The 20,285-nt window shown below is 39.5% G+C and overlaps 1 protein-coding gene across 1 annotated transcript; it reads left to right on the top strand.

The window, feature by feature from the left end:
• The first annotated feature begins 390 nt into the window (after positions 1–390).
• LOC150069242 (protein mono-ADP-ribosyltransferase PARP14-like) lies at positions 391–19,187 on the top strand. Its single transcript, XM_090330736.1, has 11 exons — positions 391–501; positions 2,169–2,405; positions 2,837–3,058; positions 5,004–5,079; positions 7,975–8,124; positions 8,499–8,561; positions 8,878–9,045; positions 13,940–14,125; positions 14,656–14,789; positions 18,085–18,259; positions 18,896–19,187. Exons 1-11 carry the CDS (start codon positions 391–393, stop codon positions 19,183–19,185), a joined length of 1,812 nt encoding a protein of 603 aa, XP_090186862.1. The 3' UTR covers positions 19,186–19,187.
• Positions 19,188–20,285: the final 1,098 nt, after the last annotated feature.

The raw sequence follows: 20,285 nt of genomic DNA, 5'->3' as shown, positions 1-20,285 counted from the left end.
TCAGCTTATCACCTAGTTCTCACTTTCCAGCCTCTTGAATTCACTGGTAAGAAACATTTTATGTAGATTCTCAAGGTAGAAGGTGAGCAAAAGTTTTATGATATATGTATAACACAGCATTGGAAAGTAGAACACTGGAACATAGGTGAAGAGAAAGAAATGGTGGCTTTTTATTTATCTTGATTTCTGTGAAGTAAAATAACCTTTAGATAAAGTGGTTTCTTTCTATTAGGGAAGTATGTGGAAATAAGTGGTAATGACTTCAATAAGAAGAATGAATATGCCTGGAATAAGATTTCCTCTGTGGACCCACTTGAGAAGACTGTTAAATCCTGTTTGGAAACTACAGTAAATACACGGGGAAGCATCAGTTTCAAAGCACACCACGAAATGTCCTCCCACTTAACAAAAGCAATTCCATTTTCGAAGAATCAGTCATGTCTAGTGTCCCCAGAAGGGCTAAGAATGCTGTTGGTAAGAACTGCTGTGCAAAATGCTACGGTAAGTGCTCCTATTTTAAAAACAAGAACAAAAACTAAAACAAAAACTACCAACGTACTATGATACTATGATGCTTCTTTGTCTAAGGAAGTTCAGGGCCAAACAATGACAGGGATGGAGACTGGAGAACCAAAAAGATATCAGTTACTTTGCACTTCTGCCTTGAAAGAGATTCTCTTAGATAACTGAGTTCCTTGCCAAGTCACTAATAGAGACTGAGCCATTATTTGTGAGAATTGAAAGAGTATTGAGAATAGATCACTAAGTTCCAGTAAATGTAAAAATCCAAAGTGATATTATGTGGCTTCTATGAATTTTCAATGTCTTTACATCTGGCATATTTTGGTAGATTTATATAGGGGTAAAACCAGGCCTTGTGCTTGCTGAGTAGATGATATACCTCTCCATTCACACCCCTAACCCATTGTCCCTTTTTATTTTTCAAATTGGGGCCTTGCATATATGCCCAGCCATTTAGAACTGTTTATCCTCCCTAGAGCAAGGATTACAGACAAATGCCACTTCATTCAATTATTCTTTGAGATAGATACATGTATAAACTGAACTAGGCTTAAATCCTGATCTTTCTCATCTCTACCTCCTGAGTAGTTAGGATTATACTTCTGAGCCACCACTAAACAGTGAGGTGTCAAACACACACACACACACACACACACACACACACACACACACACACACATTATATATTAGCTTAGTTTAACATAATGAACAGGAAGAGTTATTCAATTTTGCTTACTGTAAGTAGTACATCACAGCTAACATTAAGCTAACATCAAAGCATTGAGCTATGGGCTGGGAATGTGACTTAGTGACAGAGTGCTTGCCTATCATGTCTGAAGGCCTGGGTTCTAGTCCTCAGTACCACCTAAACAGAAAAGGCTGAAAGTGGTACTTTGGCTAGCCTTGAGCAAAAGAAGCTCATGGCAGTGCCCAGGCCCTGAATTCAAGCCCCAAGACTGGCAAAAATTAATTACTGAATAAATAAATAAATCACTGAGCTAAATGTTTACCCTGCATAATTTTCATTCCCTGAAAAATTTACCATAACGTACAAGGTTTCTCACTTCACAAATAAGGGAATGTGATTTTGAGGGATGAAGTAATAATTTACTGAAGTCTCACAGCTAGCAACAGAGCAGAGTGAAGATTATAATTTATCCATTGTACAATAATATAATGAAATAGCGCCATGAAAAAAATCTCTGTGACTCACTGTGTGTGGTTTGGGCTTCGCCTTGGTTCTTCCACCATCTACCCTTATGTACCATTCTACATTGGCCATCAGGTCAGACCAAGCCTTTCTTGGTTCCCAGTCTACCCCGAGTAAATTCAAGCCATTCCCTATTGGTCTTTGTCTCATGTATCCATTCCCATTTCTCAGGCCCCACATTGCCCACGGGGTATCTTCACAGAACTGCCTTTTTCAGGGCTTATCCATGTCATTTCCATGTTCTTTCTGGATAGCTTCTCTTTAGTTCAAGAGATTTACACCAATACATAATTTTAGCACTTTGTCTTCAATTAGTATTTAAAACTCCAAAACCCATAACTGTCTTACTTTTCCCATATTACACTCTCAAAAGTAGATGTGATTGATAAATGTCTCCTGTGAGGATTTGAAGCAAATCTTTGGTTTTGTCTTGAAGACTCAAGTGATTGTCAACTCAGTTCCCTTGGACCTTACACTTGGTTTAGGGCCCCTTTCCAAGGCCCTCGTGGAAAAGGCCGGGCCCAGTCTCCAGAAGGAGTTGAAGACTGCTGCGCAAAAGGAAACCGTTGCTGTGGGCACTGTTGTCTCAACCAGTGGTTGTAATCTGCCATGCCACAGGGTGTTTCACGTGGTGGCTCCAAGTTGGCAAAATAGCAGCTATTCTGCACGAAAGGTAGGACCATGTTTCAATTGTCCTGGCAATGGGCTAGCCTTTGTTCTCCTTCTTGAACATACTATAGATTAGACCTGTTCCATATCTCTTATGTGATAATACCACATTCAGGGAAGATTGCATCACTTGTAACTCAGATAAATCCATTGCAGTGCTTAGTTATATTATCTTGCTTTGGGAAGAAAAAGGAGGTGGGACCTCTATGCTTTTCTTCTTTTTTCATGTTGGATGAGTTTGAATTACTGTAGAGGGTCTCACTTTCTTTTCCTTCTCCTCTTTTCCTGTGTTTTTCTTTTCTCTTCTGACTACCTTCAATCTGTGGATATTGACATGGAGGAGACAGAGATCACAGTCAAAGCTGTTGAATTCTTGTTCCTTAGGTTCTGTCATTTCTAGGTAAGCTACATAAGGATGTGCCTTGTGCTTTTCAGATCATGGAAAACATAATCCAAGAGTGTTTGAAGAAAGCTGAGGCATTTTCTCTAAAATCAATCGGATTTCCAGCAATAGGAACAGGCAATTTGGGATTCCCTAAAACTGTTTTTGCTGAATTAATCATTTCAGAAGTATTGAAATTCAGCAGCATTTATCAGCCAACATCCTTACAAGAGGTTCAGTTTCTGTTGCACCCAGACGATCATGAAAATATCCAGGTACCATCTTGACTAATTTCTGATTATTCTGGCAATATTATCTTAATCTAATACAACGTACTCTTTTTCTTATTATTCCATATAAGAAAATAAGAGAATATTGACCAATTGTAATATGGCACATTTAAAAAATAATTATGACTATTAAAATTCTAACTTCTTATGTAAGAAAATTTTAAACTCATGTCAAAGTAGATTAAGTAATATAATTAACTGTATGCTTGATCATTGTCTTCGCTTATTTCTTTATTTTTCTTTTTTTTTTGGCCAGTCCTGCCCTTGAGCTCAGGGTCTGAGCACTGTCCTTGGACTTTCTCAAGACTAGAGCTCTACCACTCGAGCCTCAGCACCACTTCTGGCATTTTGCTATGTATGTGGGGTACCGAGGGATCGAACCCGTGTCTTCATGCACGCTAGGCAAGCACTCTACCACTAGGCCAAACTCCTGGCCCCCTCTCATATGATTTTGAAGCTGCCCAAACATCTGATTTTATCCCTAGGCAAATGATGATCTTAAACTCCACTTATTTCCCTTCCTCCAATGATTTCGAAGTAAATCATAGGCTATTTTATTCCCCCCAAAATAAGCAATTTGTGTTAAGCGAGAATTCAAGTTTTTAAAAGTAATATAAATATATGACTATAACAAATCTAAAATAAATTTGGTAGTAACTACTTTTATTTATTCAATGCCTAGCTGTCTTATCAATGGTTGACTCTATCTTTGAAGCTTCATCTTTGTATCTGAATAAAATAAAGCTCATGGGTCATGATGGAGGCAACACATTACTCAGCCACTGGGATTCCTTTCTACATGGATCTAGAAATGTTAGTACATAATACCAAAGCTCAGCTGTGACCTTCTCAGTAGAGACATTTGAGGATAGGATACAAATGATCAACGATCCCCCTTCCTCTTGTTGGAAATGCAACTAATTATAAGAGAAGGGTGTGGTTAGAAAAACACCAGAATATCTCCATGTGAATAGGAGAACTAAAATAGGAACCATCTCCAGTCACAGTCTGTTAATCAGTTCATGTTTAATGTCATCTGTGAGCGAGCCGGTAGGCATGGCGTTATGAGAGATATTTAAATCCTTATCCCTGCTCTCTATGCCTTATCATCAAAGCCAGGAGAGTAGATGACATTCAGTGCTTGAAAAGTTCCATGATAGTGCAAGAACTTAATAGATTACATACCAGCAACCCAAAAGATGTACACAGATTATTGGAACATCTGAAAATTTAAGTCATACTTCTTTTTCCTTCTGAATATAGCTATTACCTGTAAATCTTGTTGGGAGCAAGCGTATGTAATCTACTTTCCAACCAGACACCCAACAACCTGAATAAAATACATGGTCCATTTACTCAGCCCATGTAACTGGTTACTTATATTCAGTAGAGGAGTTTTTTTTTTAAGAAAGACTAATTAGTAACAATTTAATTTCATCACAGATTTATGGGTTATCTGGGTTGCTCTTGTATTCTAAGAAGTAAAAGTTGTTTTTTTTTTTAAACCTATGGGAAGTGGTGCTGTGGCTCAAGGGGTAGGGCAGTAGCCTTGAGCTGAAATGCTCAGAGACCACGCCCAGGCCCAGAGTTCAAGTCTCATAATTGACAAAAACAAACAAACATACAAACTAATGATTTGTATTGTTTGAGGACACGTGGAACACAGGATGTAGGTGATACATTCCCAATGACAAATCCTACTTCGGGAACCTTGATTTACACATGCAAAGAAAGCTAAATTGGGGGTGGGAGTTGTTGTGCATATTTGTAGAAAAGGAATTACATGTATTGTTCAGTAACTTTAAACTCTATAAGAAATTAATACTATTCATGAATTATGTTTTTAAAGTATGTATATGATATGTGCAGGATCAGAAGAGCTAATGATAAACTGAGGAGTGTAATGGTGAAAACTATGTTTGTGTTTCAGGTATTTTATGATGAATTTTCCAGAAGGAATAATGAAATTTCTGCTGACAGAATTCCCAAGGCTCAAGATACACAAGGTTGAGTAAGCCTTTAAGTAGGCCAATGGTTTTCTAATTACCGAGTAACTAGTGGGTGGCAGCTAAAAAATGGGAATAATTTTTCTTCTAAAAACTACTTGAATGATAAATAACATATAAAAATTATGCCCCATAAACTTCAGAATGCAAGATAAGGGCCAAGTTATACAATCTATTTAACAGATTTTAAAGAAATTAGTCACTAAACCAGGAGCTGGTGGATCACGCCTTATAATCAGGAGACAGAAATCTCAGAACCACTGGTTCAAATCCAGTCTGGGCAGGAAAAGTCCATAAGATTGTCATCGCTAATTCACCTCAAAAAAGCTAGAAGTAGAGCTGTGACTCAAGTCTTGAGCAAAAAGTTAAGGGACAAAACCCAGGCCCTGAGTTCAAGCTCCAGAAGTTAGAGACTAGATTACTACTTTCGAAGGATATTATGGCATGTACTTTTCAAAAACAAGCACATGGAATGATACTGCCAACCAAAGGCTTCTCCTCTGTCAATTTGTATTTACTGTTTTGAGTTTAACTTGTTTTGGATTCACTAAAGAATTGAGGCTTTTGTTTTCTTTGAAACAAGATTTCATCATGGTGACCAAGTTGACCCTGGACTTCTGGGTTCAAGTGACCCTCCTGCCTCAGCCTCCCAAGTTGCTGGAACTATAGGCTTGTGCAACTATGCCTAGCTTCACTATACCTTCCTTAAGTTAAAAATGTACACTTTTACAGGGTGCAGTGGCTCATGCCTGTGATCTTAGGAGGCTGAGATTTGAAGATCAAGGTTCAAAGCCAGCCCGGGCACAAAAGGACCTGAGACTTTTATTAACCTCTAGAAACCGAGAAGGGGGGCTTGGCTCCAGGGTAGGGTGGTAGCCTTGAGCTGAAGAGCTCAGGGACAGCGCCCAGGCTGAGTTCAATCCACACAAACTTAGAGATTTTTAAATTCTTAATCCAGCAAATATGTCTCCAATGTTCTTCCCCATCTCCCAATCTTCTTTTCTCTCTTTAACTTTAGATGATCTATACTAATTTAGTTGAATCAATTTACCTTCAAGTTTACCCAGTCTTTCGTTGTTGTTGCTCACTATTCATGCTATTGAAGTGATCCAGGGATGTTTTACAGTGTCAAACACTACTTTTTAACTTCTAGAGTGCTCACTGTTTCTGTTTTATATATTTAGTCATTTCAAATCATGTTCATTTCTTCAAATATTTACTCACCCACCTACTCCAGAAGTAAAGATTAGGGAGACTGACTTGAAGCCAACGCAGACAAACACAAATATGAGGATCACAGACCATGGTGGCTCAGACAGGAAGGGATAACCTGTCTAAGTGGACGAGTCACTGACTAGCCATCCTTGAGTTTAAACCTTTGTTCTACCAAAAGAAGTGCTCACTCTGACCTGGATCATTGCTACAGCGGATGCTTTCAAGTCTGATCATTTCAACATCTGGCTGGTTTTGGGGGCTGGCATGCATTGTTGTTCTAATAGTCAAGTGTTAGTCAGTTTTCCTGGTTCTTCTTCAGTTCCTATGTAGAAAGGGGGTGGAGTGGGCCTGTCTCTGCTCCAGCTTTTATCTTTGTAAGATTCCCTTTCCTAGTTTCTTGCTGGTGAGGCTTCAGAGATGGAGATCCATCAGAGTTCAGGTGGACTCTTATTCTTTGCCCTTGTATCCACCTTGGTGTGATGGCTGAAGAGAGAAAGGATGTGGGAAAGAACTACAGGAATGTTTCATAAAAACACATGTACACCACTCAGATTATAAGTTACTTTCCTCAGATTCTCTGGCCAAAAATAGAGAATATGTGCCTCAGTTTTTGTTCTTCATGGTGCCTATGTGTAGTTGTGAAATTGCATTCTTTTTGGTCAAAAGTCTGAAATAAAACTATGTGTGTGGTGGAACATATTTGTAATCCTAGCTATTTAGGAAGCTAACCAGGAAGATCATAAGATGGATACCAACCCAGGAAAATTTAGCAAAATCCTAATTCAAGAACTATCTGGCTAATAGTGCTGCACCAGTGTAACTCAAGTGGTTAGTTTGCTTGCTTAGGAAGTGCAAGGCTCTGTCACCCACAAAAACAAAGCCTGTGTGAATATATATGTGTGTGCAACAGCACGTTTTCCCTCCAAGCATATTCAGTCCACAGGGACTCTTCCTAATCTTTCAGCTACAAAGACAGCATGTCTGAGTTTTGTGAGGGTCACAACTTAGGGAGAAAAAAAGAGAAGAAATTAAAAACAAAACCAAAGGAAACCTTTCACACATGTGTGTCTTTATATTTTGATTCCTTTCCCTTAACATACTATTTAAATTTTTGTTGTTGAGGAAGGTGGGGGCTTGAACTTAAGGCCTGGCACATTCAAGCCTAGTGCTCTACCACATTGAGCCACAACACCACATCTAGTTTTCTGAATTGAAGAATAGTCTCATGGGCTTCCCTCCCCTGGCTGGTTTCGAGCTGCAGTCCTCAGATCTCCGCCTGCTTGAGTAACTAACATTACAGGCATGAACCAATGGCACCCAGCTATTTACTTTTCAGGGTTCTTACTTGGTGGTTTTTACTTCTGTATGTTTCCTGAGGTTTTGTTTTCTTTTTTTTTTCTCTGGTTAACTGAGAGAGACTTTGGGGACTGACTCACTTCACCTCAACCAGTCAAGGAACCATGTTTGATATGCACTATCATAATAGACCCTAAATTTTCTATTCCCTGTCTGGAAACAGAAAGGGAGTCCAGGGTCAGGACTGTGGTAAAGGCTAAAGATCTCAGAGAGCCAGGGAGGCCCTGACAGGAGGTGTATGGGCCCAGCAGATTCTGCTGGGATTCTGATTGGGGTTCTTCTCCTTGCTGATTTAGAAACTGGCTCTACGTTTACTCTTGGCAGGTTTGTATGGGCCCGTTTCCAACCCTAAAGCAGGAATGTATGAAATGAAGATTGGCCCTGTCCTCTTCCAGGTGGCTTCTGGAGACATCGCCAAAGAAGAAGCAGATGTAATAGTAAATTCAACCACAAATACATTTAATCTCAAAGCAGGTACTTCACTTATATGCTTTGGACTAGCACAATAATTATCAGGATAGATCCTACCGAAGAATGTTTCTCTAACCAAACTGGACTTGATCATTTTGGCTTATTTAGAGTAATGATTTAAAAATATTTTGATAGTTTTTTTGATAGTTTCTAAGCTATTACATATAAGTATATATACATAAAAGCATATATAAAACACATATACATATGAATAATTTAAATATGTAAACTATATGTACATTTTGTGTACATGCAAACATTCATGCCTGTACATATGCCTATATCTTATTTTGTTGGCAATAAGACCCTATTGCAGACCCAAATACCCTGCAGGGATTTACTTTTATGATTGTTACTACCTTGATTTTCTCTTGTAGGTGTCTCCAAAGCCATTTTAGAAGGTGCAGGAAAACATGTGGAACAAGAATGTTTCTTGCGTGGTAAGTACTAGGTCGAAAATTGAAAAGGAAGACTGGTGTGAAGAGATCAAAGAAAGTTTTGGGGTTGGGAAGACAGAACATTTGTCTTGAAATTCTATGTTTTATTGAAAGATTCCAATGACAAAGAAAGAGATGTGGAAAATAATCCCACATCCAAGAAGATAAATTCTGTCATAAAATTTCATCACAGAGAGCATGTTGAGAGTTTCTTATGCACAAAATGCTTTCTTGCCATGTGAGTCGTTTTGCTTTCTAAACCAACATAGTAGGTTCAATGTTCAAAGCTCATTTGTGTCTATTTGCCTGTGTTTCCCAGGCCAACAGAATCACAATGGATATATAATTACTAGTGGTGGATCACTGAAGTGCAAGAGTATTATCCATGTTGCTGGTGACACGGATGTCAAGAGATCTGTTTCCTGTGTGTTGCAGGAGTGTGAAACCCGAAATTACTCATCTATTTGCCTCCCGGCCATTGGAACAGGTTTGTAGGCCTTGGACATCGAGGGTCAATCCTGAGATGTACCCTTTCCCTTGGATTTGTGCTGAGTCAGTGTGGTTGACACACACTGAGCCTGAGTGAGGAAAGAGATATCTGATGTAGGATTGCACCCCTTTCCCAATCTATGATGGCATGAGCAATGCCTTTGGGTGTTTTAAGTAGAAGAATACGAAAAAGAATAGGCCTAGTGACACAAGTGCCTATTGGCCCAGTTACTGAGAAAGCTGAGGCAAGAGGTGACTTTTTCACAGGTTCAAGGACAGCTTGAGCAACTATAAGAGCTTGTCTCAATAAACAAACTGGAGGAAACTGAAGAGAGTGTTGCCATATTAGACTGAGAATAAAAAGGCAAAGGAAAGGAAGGTAGGGGAAGAAAAGGAAGGGAGTGGAAAGAAAGGCCATCCCTCTGGTTCTTTTTTTTTTTTAAATCTATTCTCACTATTACAATTTCCTACATTACTTCCACTCCATCCCTCTCTTCTCTCTCTGCTCCTCTCTTCTCTCGCGATGCTGAATATCAGGGCGTCCACTTCCACCTGGAACATATTGACTACCAGATGAACATTCCCTTCTTAAAAACAAAAAACAAAACTGTCCTGCCCTTCCTCCGTAGTTTTACTGCCCTGCTTCTCCCCTCTTACTCGGATGTATGCCCTGGTCTCTCCCACGGTCTCCCCCGGGTGGTCTTTTCCCATAGAATTGTTTCAGCAGGTTTTAGAAGGCACAGGAGAATTCCCTTCTACAAGTGGATGCGGTTCTTTCTCTGGGGCACATGAGCATTTCTAGTTCTCAACTCAATAGCTTGCTCAGACCTCTCTCAAATCTCCAGAACTAAGTGGATCAAAAATTCAACTTTCCACCTTCTTTTCAAGGCCTCCCCCTTGCTAATTTCAAATTTCTTATCTTCCTTAAACTATATGATAAGTGTGTGAGTTCGCATAAAATGATAGTGTTGGGTTTATCATTTGTTGAGGTGATGCCCTCCCAGCTGTGGCTCAGGAATTGGTTCATGTGAACTGCTGAAGGATTTGTGTTGGCTAGATTAGCCAACATTCCATCTATCATCTCTGTTTGTCTACCTGTCTGTCTGTCTATCTAATCTACCTATCGTTTATCTGTCATCTCTCTAATTACCCATGTTTTTCTGGTTATCCATGGCTTCTCTCTCTTTCTCCTTAGGTTGTTTTTTTTTCCTATTAAATATAATTCTGTGTTTTTACCTCAAAATACTTTAGGTTAAGAAAGCAGAAGCCAGAGAGAGGTACAGATCTTTCTAGGGTAGTCCCTAGATGGAGTCAAAACAAAAAATAGAGAATTAAATTAGCTTTCACTTTGTATAAATATGTACACATTTTTGAGGATTCTTGGGTTGCTGCTAGCTTATTACCTCATCCACTGAGCCAGTTGTGCATTTGTCTGCACAAAAAGAATCAAGTTAGCAGGTTCTCTGTGCTTGTCCTCTTTAGCTGTCTTCACCACCATCTGACCCCTTATTTGCTGATTTTAAGCTGATTTGCAACTGTGACCAAGGGAGCCTATATCAGTAAAGGACATCTTCTTCAGATTCTTTTGTGTGTGTGTGTGTGTGTGGGTTGTGGGGTTTGAACTTGGCCTGGGTGCTGTCTCTGAGCTCTTCAGCTCAAGACTACTGCCCTACCCTGGAGACAAGCCCCATTTCCCATATTCTAGAAGTTAATTGGAGATAAGAGTCTCAGGTCCTTTTGGCCCAGGGCTATCGACCTTGATCCTCAGATCTCAGCCTCCTGAGTAGCTAGGATTACAGGTGCAAGCCATCGTGCCCGGCTCTTCTTCAGATTCTTAATAGACACATGCCCAAGGAAAGGAAATGGATGGGAAAGCCCTGAACTTACAAGCACTGCAAGTTCAGTACAACCCCAAACTCACATTGACAATGTCCCCTTCCCATACAACAGAGCTGTACTTCCTCTTGATTTTTGAACCACACAATATTACCTTCCATATAAATTCTTTGACCCTCCCTTCTTTTTATTACCCCTGTGTTCATGAACTCATTCCTTGGTATGATTACATATTTATGATGTGCTTAGGCCTAGGGAATAGAAAGATGATAAGAAAGTCCACAGGGAACACTTACATTAACAGAGAGGCATGTAAGTGAACAACTGCCACCTAGCAGGTCCATTACACAGTGAGGATAGGTGGGAGGACAAAGAGCAGGAGTGAAGAGTCCAAGATAAACTGGGTTGATCAATAGGTCCTCTGACTTTACATTGTAAATGGCTTCCCAGTCCTGACAGCTAAGTCTTTAATCCAGCTTTGTGTTTTTGTTTAGAAAATGCCTTTGTTCTAATTTCTCTTTCTTCCTTCCTTCCTTTCTTTCTTTCTTTCTTTCTTTCTTTCTTTCTTTCTTTCTTTTTCTTTCTTCCTTCCTTCCTTCCTTCCTTCCTTTCTTTCTTTCTTTCTTTCTTTCTTTCTTTCTTTCTTTCTTTCTTTCTTTCTTTCTTTCTTTCTTTCTTTCTTTCTTTCTTTCTTTCTTTCTTTCTTTCGCCAGTCCTGGTGCTTGAATTCAGGGCCTGAGCACTATCCTTGGGCTTTCTCAAGCAAGGCTAGAGCTCTACCACTTGAGTGACATCACCATTTACGACTTTTTTTCTGTGTATGTGGTACTGAGGAATCGAACCCAGGTCTTCATGCATGCTAGGGAAGCTCTCTACCACTAGGCCAAACTCCCAGTCCCTTTTTTCATTTCTTTGCTAGAGTCAGATTTTCTACGTCTCTACCTCTCCAGATTTCTTTTTTCCCAAACCTTAAATGGTTTCTCTTTCCATGTCATTCTAAATATATCATGCCTGTGACACAATTCTTTTTTCCCCAAGGTTTTAATTTTTAATGTTGCAGAATGATATCTGTTGTATGAAATAATATTCATAATTTAGTATCTAGGGAATTTGTTTTACAAGAATGTGATGTAAAAAACAGAAACACATTAAATTATTTATACTGACTTGAGATTGGGGAGGATGATATTGTATACATGTATACGTATATTTGTTGTACTGTGTGTGCATATACTACAAAATAGTGAATGTCTATTTCTTTTTTTACTGTCAGGATTATGTATAGAAGGGTTACAGTTACATTCATCAGGTAGTGGATACATTACTTCTTGAATATTGATACCCCTTCCCATGCTTTTCTACTCCTTTCCCTACCCCACTCTCTCCTATTCATCTTGTTTTTCTTCTTCCTTTCCCTATTTCAAATACACAAATAAATGTATATTTATATATCAGGTACCAAAGTCACATATGGTAACAGCAGGGGATAAAGTATAAGGGAAAATAGAGAAAAGAATTAACTTCACATGGTACATTAAAAACAACAAGCACAGGGGCCAGGAGTTTGGCCTAGTGGTAGAGTGCTTGTCTAGTATGTATAAAGGCCTGGGTTCGATTCCTCTGTACCACATACATAGAAAAAAATCCAGAAATGGTGCTAAGGCTAAAGTGGTAGAGCTCTAGCCTTGAGAAAAATCCAAGGACAGTGCTCAGGGCCTGAGCTCAAGCCTAGGACGGGCAAAAAAAATAAAATAAAACAAAGAAAAAAACCCCAACAAGCACTAAGATAAACCTCTTGTTTCCATATCCTGGAGTTCATTTCACTTAACCTCAACCTATATGGCCATATGCACTTAGCTTTTGATCTCTTGTGATCCTCTGCTAGGAAACTCCACATATACCAATTATTACAAATGAGGGAAACTATGGAGCCTATGTTTCTTTGGGTCTGGCTTACTTCACTTAATATGATTCTTTTCAAGCTTATGACACAATTCTACATGGCCTGGTCTTTCAGTTTCCTGTATTTCACTTATTTAAATCATGCTGTTCCAATAAGTGGAGAGATAAATTTCTAGTCCCTGATGGAATGAGAGCGATATTGAGCATCTGAATGCATCTGTGTGTTTCCCTTGAAACTGTCCCAAATAATATTGGAAAAGAAAACCACAGTCTTGAAATACACCCGAGCATCTTCAACAGGGATAATGCAAGTGGGTACTTCGTCTGCAAAAGTACCTTGGCCAGCAGACTAACTTCTTCCATTGTCTACCATGTGACTTTGTGAGCTGTTGTTTATGCTCTTTCGCTGACAAGGGGGCTTTCAAGATCTTAACTAGGCAGTGGCTTTCATAGCTTGGGCAATATGGTAAAGAACAGGCTGACACAGCAATGAAACTGCTCAGTGTATCCTTGAGCCTTTCTGGTCAGGTGAATGCTCACTGAGATGTGGGACAAAAGACTTCGTGGAAACTCTGGATGACTTATGTGCAAAGAACAATATAATGGATTGTAACAAGTGATTTCTAGTTCTGGGTATGTTACAGAACTGTTTTGTTTTAAATCAGATCCTCCAAAATATCTTGAGAGAATATGGATGCGTGCATACAGTCAAATGATGAAGGAGTCAAATGTTATGCATTTCTATCTAATGAGTATGTTGTTTCTACACATACTCCCACCTCCTAGTTTGTTTTTTTAAATCTTTTGAGGACTGTACTGATCCAAGAAGAAAGGTTACTTGGCATTCTTTAACAGGAAGGGAGGAATACAGAGAGCTAGGATCAGCTGAATAGGGCAGAAGGAGATATCAGAAACGAAAAGTTAAGTTTCAGGGTTAGTGCTGAGATATTGACTAGTACACAATTTAGAACAATTTAGAATACCTTGCATCTAGGTGTTACCAGATCATGGTTAGAAAAGCTTACAGTTTATGGTAGAATTTAAGGCAGGTATTTATTCTGTAAGAATTGTAAATCTCTAATTTATTCCTAGTTCCTAACCACTAGCATCTTTTTTCCCCTCCAGTTATTTTTATTTAGTATTTTTTTTTCCAGGTAATGCTAGACAAGACCCAAGTAAAGTTTCAGAAGCCATAATGGATGCCATTGAAGAATTTATCAGGCAAAAATCAATCTGGTCTGTGAAAAGAGTTAAAGTTGTTGTCTTTTTTCCCCAAATACTTAATGTGTTTTATGTCAACATGAAGAAAAGAGAAGGGTCTCCGACGTCTGGAACTATATGTGAGTTGTTCATTTTTATGAAATGTATGTTAATAACATTGCTTTTGCATGAAAAATGACTATTCTTTTTCTCTTTAGTCATTTTGGGGGCCTTTTCAAGGAATTCTGCCAATTAAGTTTTGTTTTTCTTATGTCACAGGGTATTCTGGAAAGAAATACAGATGAATTGTACTGTCAAGGCAGTCCTCACATCTCAGCATGATCCAAAATGAAATTCTGATTTAACAAATCTGGGGTTTTCTATCTCCTCCTCCTCTTCCTCTTCCTCCTCCTCCTCCTCCTCGTCCTGCTCCTTCTCTTCCTCCTCCTGTTCCTCCTCTCACTGGAAAAGATTGTTCTGGGGACTAAATCCAGGGTCTTTCAAAGACTAGATTAGTGATCTACCACTGAGTTACATGAGCAGCCTTTTAGTTTTTCTGGGGTTTTGTTTGGTTTCGTGTTATATTTTTATTACCATCAATTAATTATACAATGGTATTTTCAAAGCATATTAACAATGGTCTTGGGATCCTCAAACATCTGTGTTACAGCTAAAATCCCTGTACACTGGGGTGACATGAAGAAGCAGAATTTGTGTGTGGTCGAGCTGCAACTTGGTGATCCAGAATACAACACTGTGGCAAACAAGTTTAATGAGACCTGCTCACACTTTGCCATAGAGAAGGTAAGACTGCTGCTGACTTGGAGTGTCCCGATGGGGAAAACAAGTGATATCATGGCATTCTGGGACTACATTTTCCAGCATGCTTTTATCCAGGGAGAAACTTTGATATAATTACATTGTAGATTCTGCTCACGTTCTGAGACATTGTGTTTGTATTACAGTGTACTAGGACATCGCAATAGGGTGTTAGAAATTCTACCAAACAATATATGGAAGCGTTTCAATAAATCTTATAACCTCCTCTCCCTTTTGCACAAGCCAAAAGTGCATAAGTACTGATAAGTTCCAATGACTCTTTCCTTGTTTGCCTCAATTATTTTTTTATCTTCCAAATTTCAATATTATTAACATTGCTCTTTGAAATTATATTCTTCATTGGTTTCTGTGGAAATACAATTTATTTCCTCTCTGTCTCTGTTTGGCCCTCTCTGTCTCTGTCTTTCTGTCTGTCTCTCTCCGCCCCTCCCCCCCACTAAGGATTGAATTTAGGGCCTTGTGCTTGTCAGGCTGGTGCTCTACTGCTTAATCCATGCCTCCAGCCTGGCTTTTTTTTGTTTTATTGTTTTAATTTTTTGCCACTCCTGGGGCTTGACCTCAGGGCCTGAGCACCATCCTTGGGCTTTTTTTTCTGAAGGTGAGCACCCTGCCAGTTACAGCATTATTTCCGGCTTTTCTATGTATGTGGTACCAAGGAATCAAACTCAGTCTTCATGCATGCTAGGTAAGCACTCAACCACTAGGCTACAGTCCCAGTCCTGACAGTTGTACATTGTCGTTGAGCTTCCTAGACAAAGAAAAGAAATAGAAACTGACATAGGACTCCGAATCATAATAAAAAGCTAAGTACTTGATGAGGAGACACCATTCTTCACACTCCTGAGAAATTATTTCTATTTACCAAATTCCAGGGAATATCCTTGATCATTTTCCGTACCTGCAAACTTATATAAGGTTATTTCTTTGAGTGCGCTAGTACTGGAGCTTGAACTCAAGGCTTCTTTCTTTCACCCAAGGCTGGTGCTCTAGCACTTGAACCATAGGTCTACTTCCAGCTTTTTGGTGGTTAGTTGGTGATAAGAATCTTACAGACTTCCCTGCCTGGAATGGCTTCAAACTATAATCCTCAGATCTCAGCCTCCTGAGGAATTGGGATTATGGGATTGTAAAGCCACTGGTGCCTGGCTTTATAGTGGTTTTCGTTTGTTTGGTTGTTGTTGTTGTTTTAAATAAAACATCCTTGATGCAAACAAATTGAAAAAAGTTGATACCTGAATGTCTGAATGGGAATAAGACTATGAGGCTCTAAGCAATGGGATTCAAGCACATGGCTGCTTGATGATCTAGTTCTAAGACAGCAAAGAGGTTTCAGTTTCGACACCAACTACAGACAATTCTACCTGGCTGACAGCTCATTGAGATGAGCTGCATGTTCAGGTTGTACAGAAACTAAATCAAGCTCTGAAGTGGGCCCTGGGGAGGAGTGTCTACACCGGAAGTCACATCTTATACTTGACCTTCCCAGCCAGGACTCTCACAACCAAGAATGGGGATCTGAATGTGCTCATTGCCACAGAGGCAGCTTTTTGCTTCCAGATTCTTTCATGGCTGAACATAAGAAAATCATGGGCTTATATTTGTGTTTTAAACAAATATTTAATATTGTGCTTTTTAAAATTTTTGGCAGGGGCCGGGATTTTTGGCCTAGTGGTAGAGTGCTTGCCTAGCATGCACGAAGACCCGGTTCGATTCCTCAATATCACATACATAGAAAAAAGTTGGAAGTGGTGCTGAGGCTCAAGTGGTAGAGCTCTAGCCTTGAGAAAGTCCAAGGACAGTGCTCAGGCCCTGAGCTCAAGCCCAGCACTGGCAAAATAAATAAATAAATAAATAAAAATAAAATTTTTGTCAGTACTAAGGGCTAAATTCATGACCTCACACTAGGTAGATGCTCCAAGATTTGGTTTTTTTTTTTTTGAGATAGGGTTTCTTTTTTATATAGAAATATTTTATTATTATAAAGGTGATAGGCACAGGAGTTACAGTTCCATAAGTCAAGTAAAGAGTACTTTTCTTTTTGGATAATGTCCCCACCCTGCCTTCCTTTGTTCTCTCCAAGTTTTTCCCTCCTGTCACCACCGAGGGTCTCTCTTGATGCCTGTGTAGTTCTGGACCACAAATCTTTATTTGGGCTACTCCCAGCCCAAATCCTCCCAGAGCTGTGATGACAAGGTTGAACCTCCGTGCCCAGTTATTGGATGAGATGTAGTCTCACACATGTTTCTCCTGGGCTGGCCATGAACCAGAATCCTCCTAACCTGTCTCCCAAGTAGTTAGGAGCGCGTTTGATGCACTGCCCCTGACTAACATTTTTCTTTCTTTTATTGTTGGGGTGATATACAGAGGGGGTACAGTTACATTCTTTGGGTAGTGAGTACATTATTCCTCCTCCTCCTCCTCCTCCTCCTCCTCCTCCTCCTCCTCCTCCTCCTCCTCCTCCTTCTTTGCCAGTCCTGGGGCTTGAGCACTGTCCTTGGGCATTTTTCAAGACTAGAGTGCTACAGCATTATTTCTGGCTTTTTCTATGTATGTGGTACTGAGGAATCAACCCCAGGTCTTTGTACATGGTAGGCAAGCACTCTACCATTAGGCCAAACCAGGCTCTGGTGCATTATTTCTTGAACATTGTTACCTCTTCCCATGTTTTTTTCTCCCACCTGAATAACATTTCTCTTAATGTCTTAAAGTATATGTGTTTGTGTGTATGTATGCATGTGCGCCTTTTGATATAATTATTTTCACTGTGATGTAATTGTTTTTATACTATACATAAAATTATTTGAAAATTATGACACCCACTTTTTACTTTTTGAATATTTTTATTGTATAGGAAAGCTGCCTTTCCCTGAAGCAGTTTATGAATACAGTTACATCTTAATCAATGTCACCCCTTTAAGCATTCCCACCTCCAACCCATCCCTTCCCTTATTTATCTGAATTTCAGATTACATATTGAATTTTTTGTCACTTAACAAAGCAGTTTGTGTGTACATGCATATTAATCTGTATATAACACTCAACTGTTGTTAGCTATATTAAACCAACATTTGCCCCAATGTCTATGTTCACGAAAAGATGGCTCTAAAACTATTTCTGAGTGAAAAATTTACCATCTGGCAATGAATTAGCTGTTGAATGAAACGTATAGTTAAAAAACAGTGATCATGTTTTGTTTGGTGTATCTTGGCAAGTGTTCTAGGTACTAGCAGAATGTTTTTTAATCATTATTAATCTGTAGATTGAAAGGATCCAGAATAAAGATCTCTGGAATAGCTACCAGACGAAGAAATGCAGCATAGATGAAAAGTATGGCCATGAACGGAATGAGAAGCTGCTCTTCCACGGGACAGAAGCTGACTCTGTGCCTCATGTCAATACACATGGCTTTAACCGCAGTTATGCTGGGAAGAATGGTAAGGAAATGAGGAGTCTGGCTGCTATAGTGGGATGTCACCACAGGGGACTGTATGGATTCATTGTGTCCTCCCCACGTTTGATGGCCATATTGAGTCCAAGTTTCAGGGTATGATGACTCATTGTATTGTATTTCTTCCCAAAGGCCTGACTGGACCTGAGATGTAGAATATTTGATTCTAATTTTTTTTTTGTGGGTCATGGGGCTTGATCTCAGCCTGGTGCTGTCCCTGAGCTCTTCAGCTCAAGGCTACCACCCTAACATTGAGCCACAGCCCCACTTCCCATTTTCTAGAGGTTAAAATATTTAACTGAACATTTTGGGGGATCAGTTCTGGGGCTTGCACTCAGAGCCTTGTGTTCTCACGCTGCTTGCTTGTGCTGCTGCTCTTCCACTTGGCCCATGTCTTTACTCCTGCTTTGACTGAGACTTTTGAAATGGAATCGCATGAACTTTTCTTCCTCAGCTGACTCTAAACTGTGATTCCCTAATATCAGCCCCCCGAATAGCTAGCACTACAAACACGGTGCCATTGGCACAACCAATACTCAGCTTGAACATTTTCTATTACTTGACATGTCAAGTTGCATACTACATTGAAATGCCTAAAAATGTGTTGTTTTTCTCTTCACAGCTGCACTTTATGGAAAAGGAACCTATTTTGCTGTCACAGCTGATTATTCTGCCCAAGACACATACTCCAAACCAGATGTAAATGGGAAAAAGCACATGTACTATGTTCGCGTCCTCACTGGAGAGTATACGCGTGGAAATCAGTCATACATTGTGCCTCCTGCAAAGAGCCCTCAAAATCCCACTGACCTTTATGACAGTGTTGTAGATAATGTTCAAAATCCAAGTTTATTTGTGATATTTCATGACTACCATGCATACCCAGAGTATCTAATTACTTTCAGAAAATAGCATTTTGTCTTCCGGAAAGAATGATTCACTAATCATTCAATAAAATACATTGTGGTTGTTAGACATATTTTAGCTTATTTTCTCAAGTTATTTTACTAAGATAGAAAGGTAATTTTACTAAGATAGAAACCAGGATCGCTTCATCTTCTTCTTTTTTAATGGAAATGATCCTGAGGACAAATGACTCTGAGAATTTAAATCTCTTAACATAGATATGAAATCTAGGGTGTGGGAGAGAACATGTTTGAGCTGGGCCCAGTGACTCACATCTGTAAACTCAGCTGCTTGGCAGGGTGAGAGAGAAGATCAAAATTCAAGGTCAGCCTGGGGGGAAAACTAGCAAGATTCTATATCAACCAACAAACTGGACATTGTGGTAAACACCCAGCTGTAGAGGAAGAGTATGAAGAAGGATCATGATCCAAAGCGTATCTAGACAAAAATTGTCAGAGATATGAGAAAAATAATCTAAAGCTAATGAGTGGGAGATATGGCTCATAGGATAGAATATTTGCCTAGCAAGTTTAGGCAGTTAAAAATCTGGAGTATCAAGCAACAAAGAAGGAACCAGTGTATATTTCCAGGAAGAAAGAATAGCTGTCTTACAGATTTAGAGAATGCAACTGGAAGCATGCCAAGGAGTATGTGGAGCCCAATATTACTAAGTGGACAGACTAGAATCTTGGTTAAGGATGAGGAAAGTGCCTTATTCATATTTTTATGCTTTTTTTTTTTTGCCAGTCCTGGGCTTGAGCTCAGGGCCTAAGCACTGTCCTTGGGATTTCTCAAGGCTAGAGCTCTACCACTTGAGCCTCAGCACCACTTGCAGCTTTTTTTTATGTATGTGGTACCGAGGAATCGAACCCGGGTCTTCGTGCGTGCTAGGCAGACACTCTACCACTAGGCCAACTCCCGGCCCCCACATTTTTATTCGTGATTAAGGTCTGAGCCTGTCAGACATGGATGTTTCATAAATATTTGAGAAACACAATAGATGTTTCATAGTCAAGCTCCTACTCAAAGTAGGAAAGATCCCTTCAATGCCCTGACTTTCTGTAATGTTGCCTCAATAGACAGATTCCTGAGCAGGAGTCTTCATT

The sequence above is a fragment of the Megascapheus bottae genome, chromosome 1 (genome assembly GCF_031878675.1).
Source record: "Megascapheus bottae isolate mThoBot1 chromosome 1, mThoBot2.hap1, whole genome shotgun sequence".
Lineage (NCBI taxonomy): Eukaryota > Metazoa > Chordata > Mammalia > Rodentia > Geomyidae > Megascapheus > Megascapheus bottae.
Note: the sequence above shows the minus strand (reverse complement) of the source record. Positions and strands in the feature narration are given on the sequence as shown.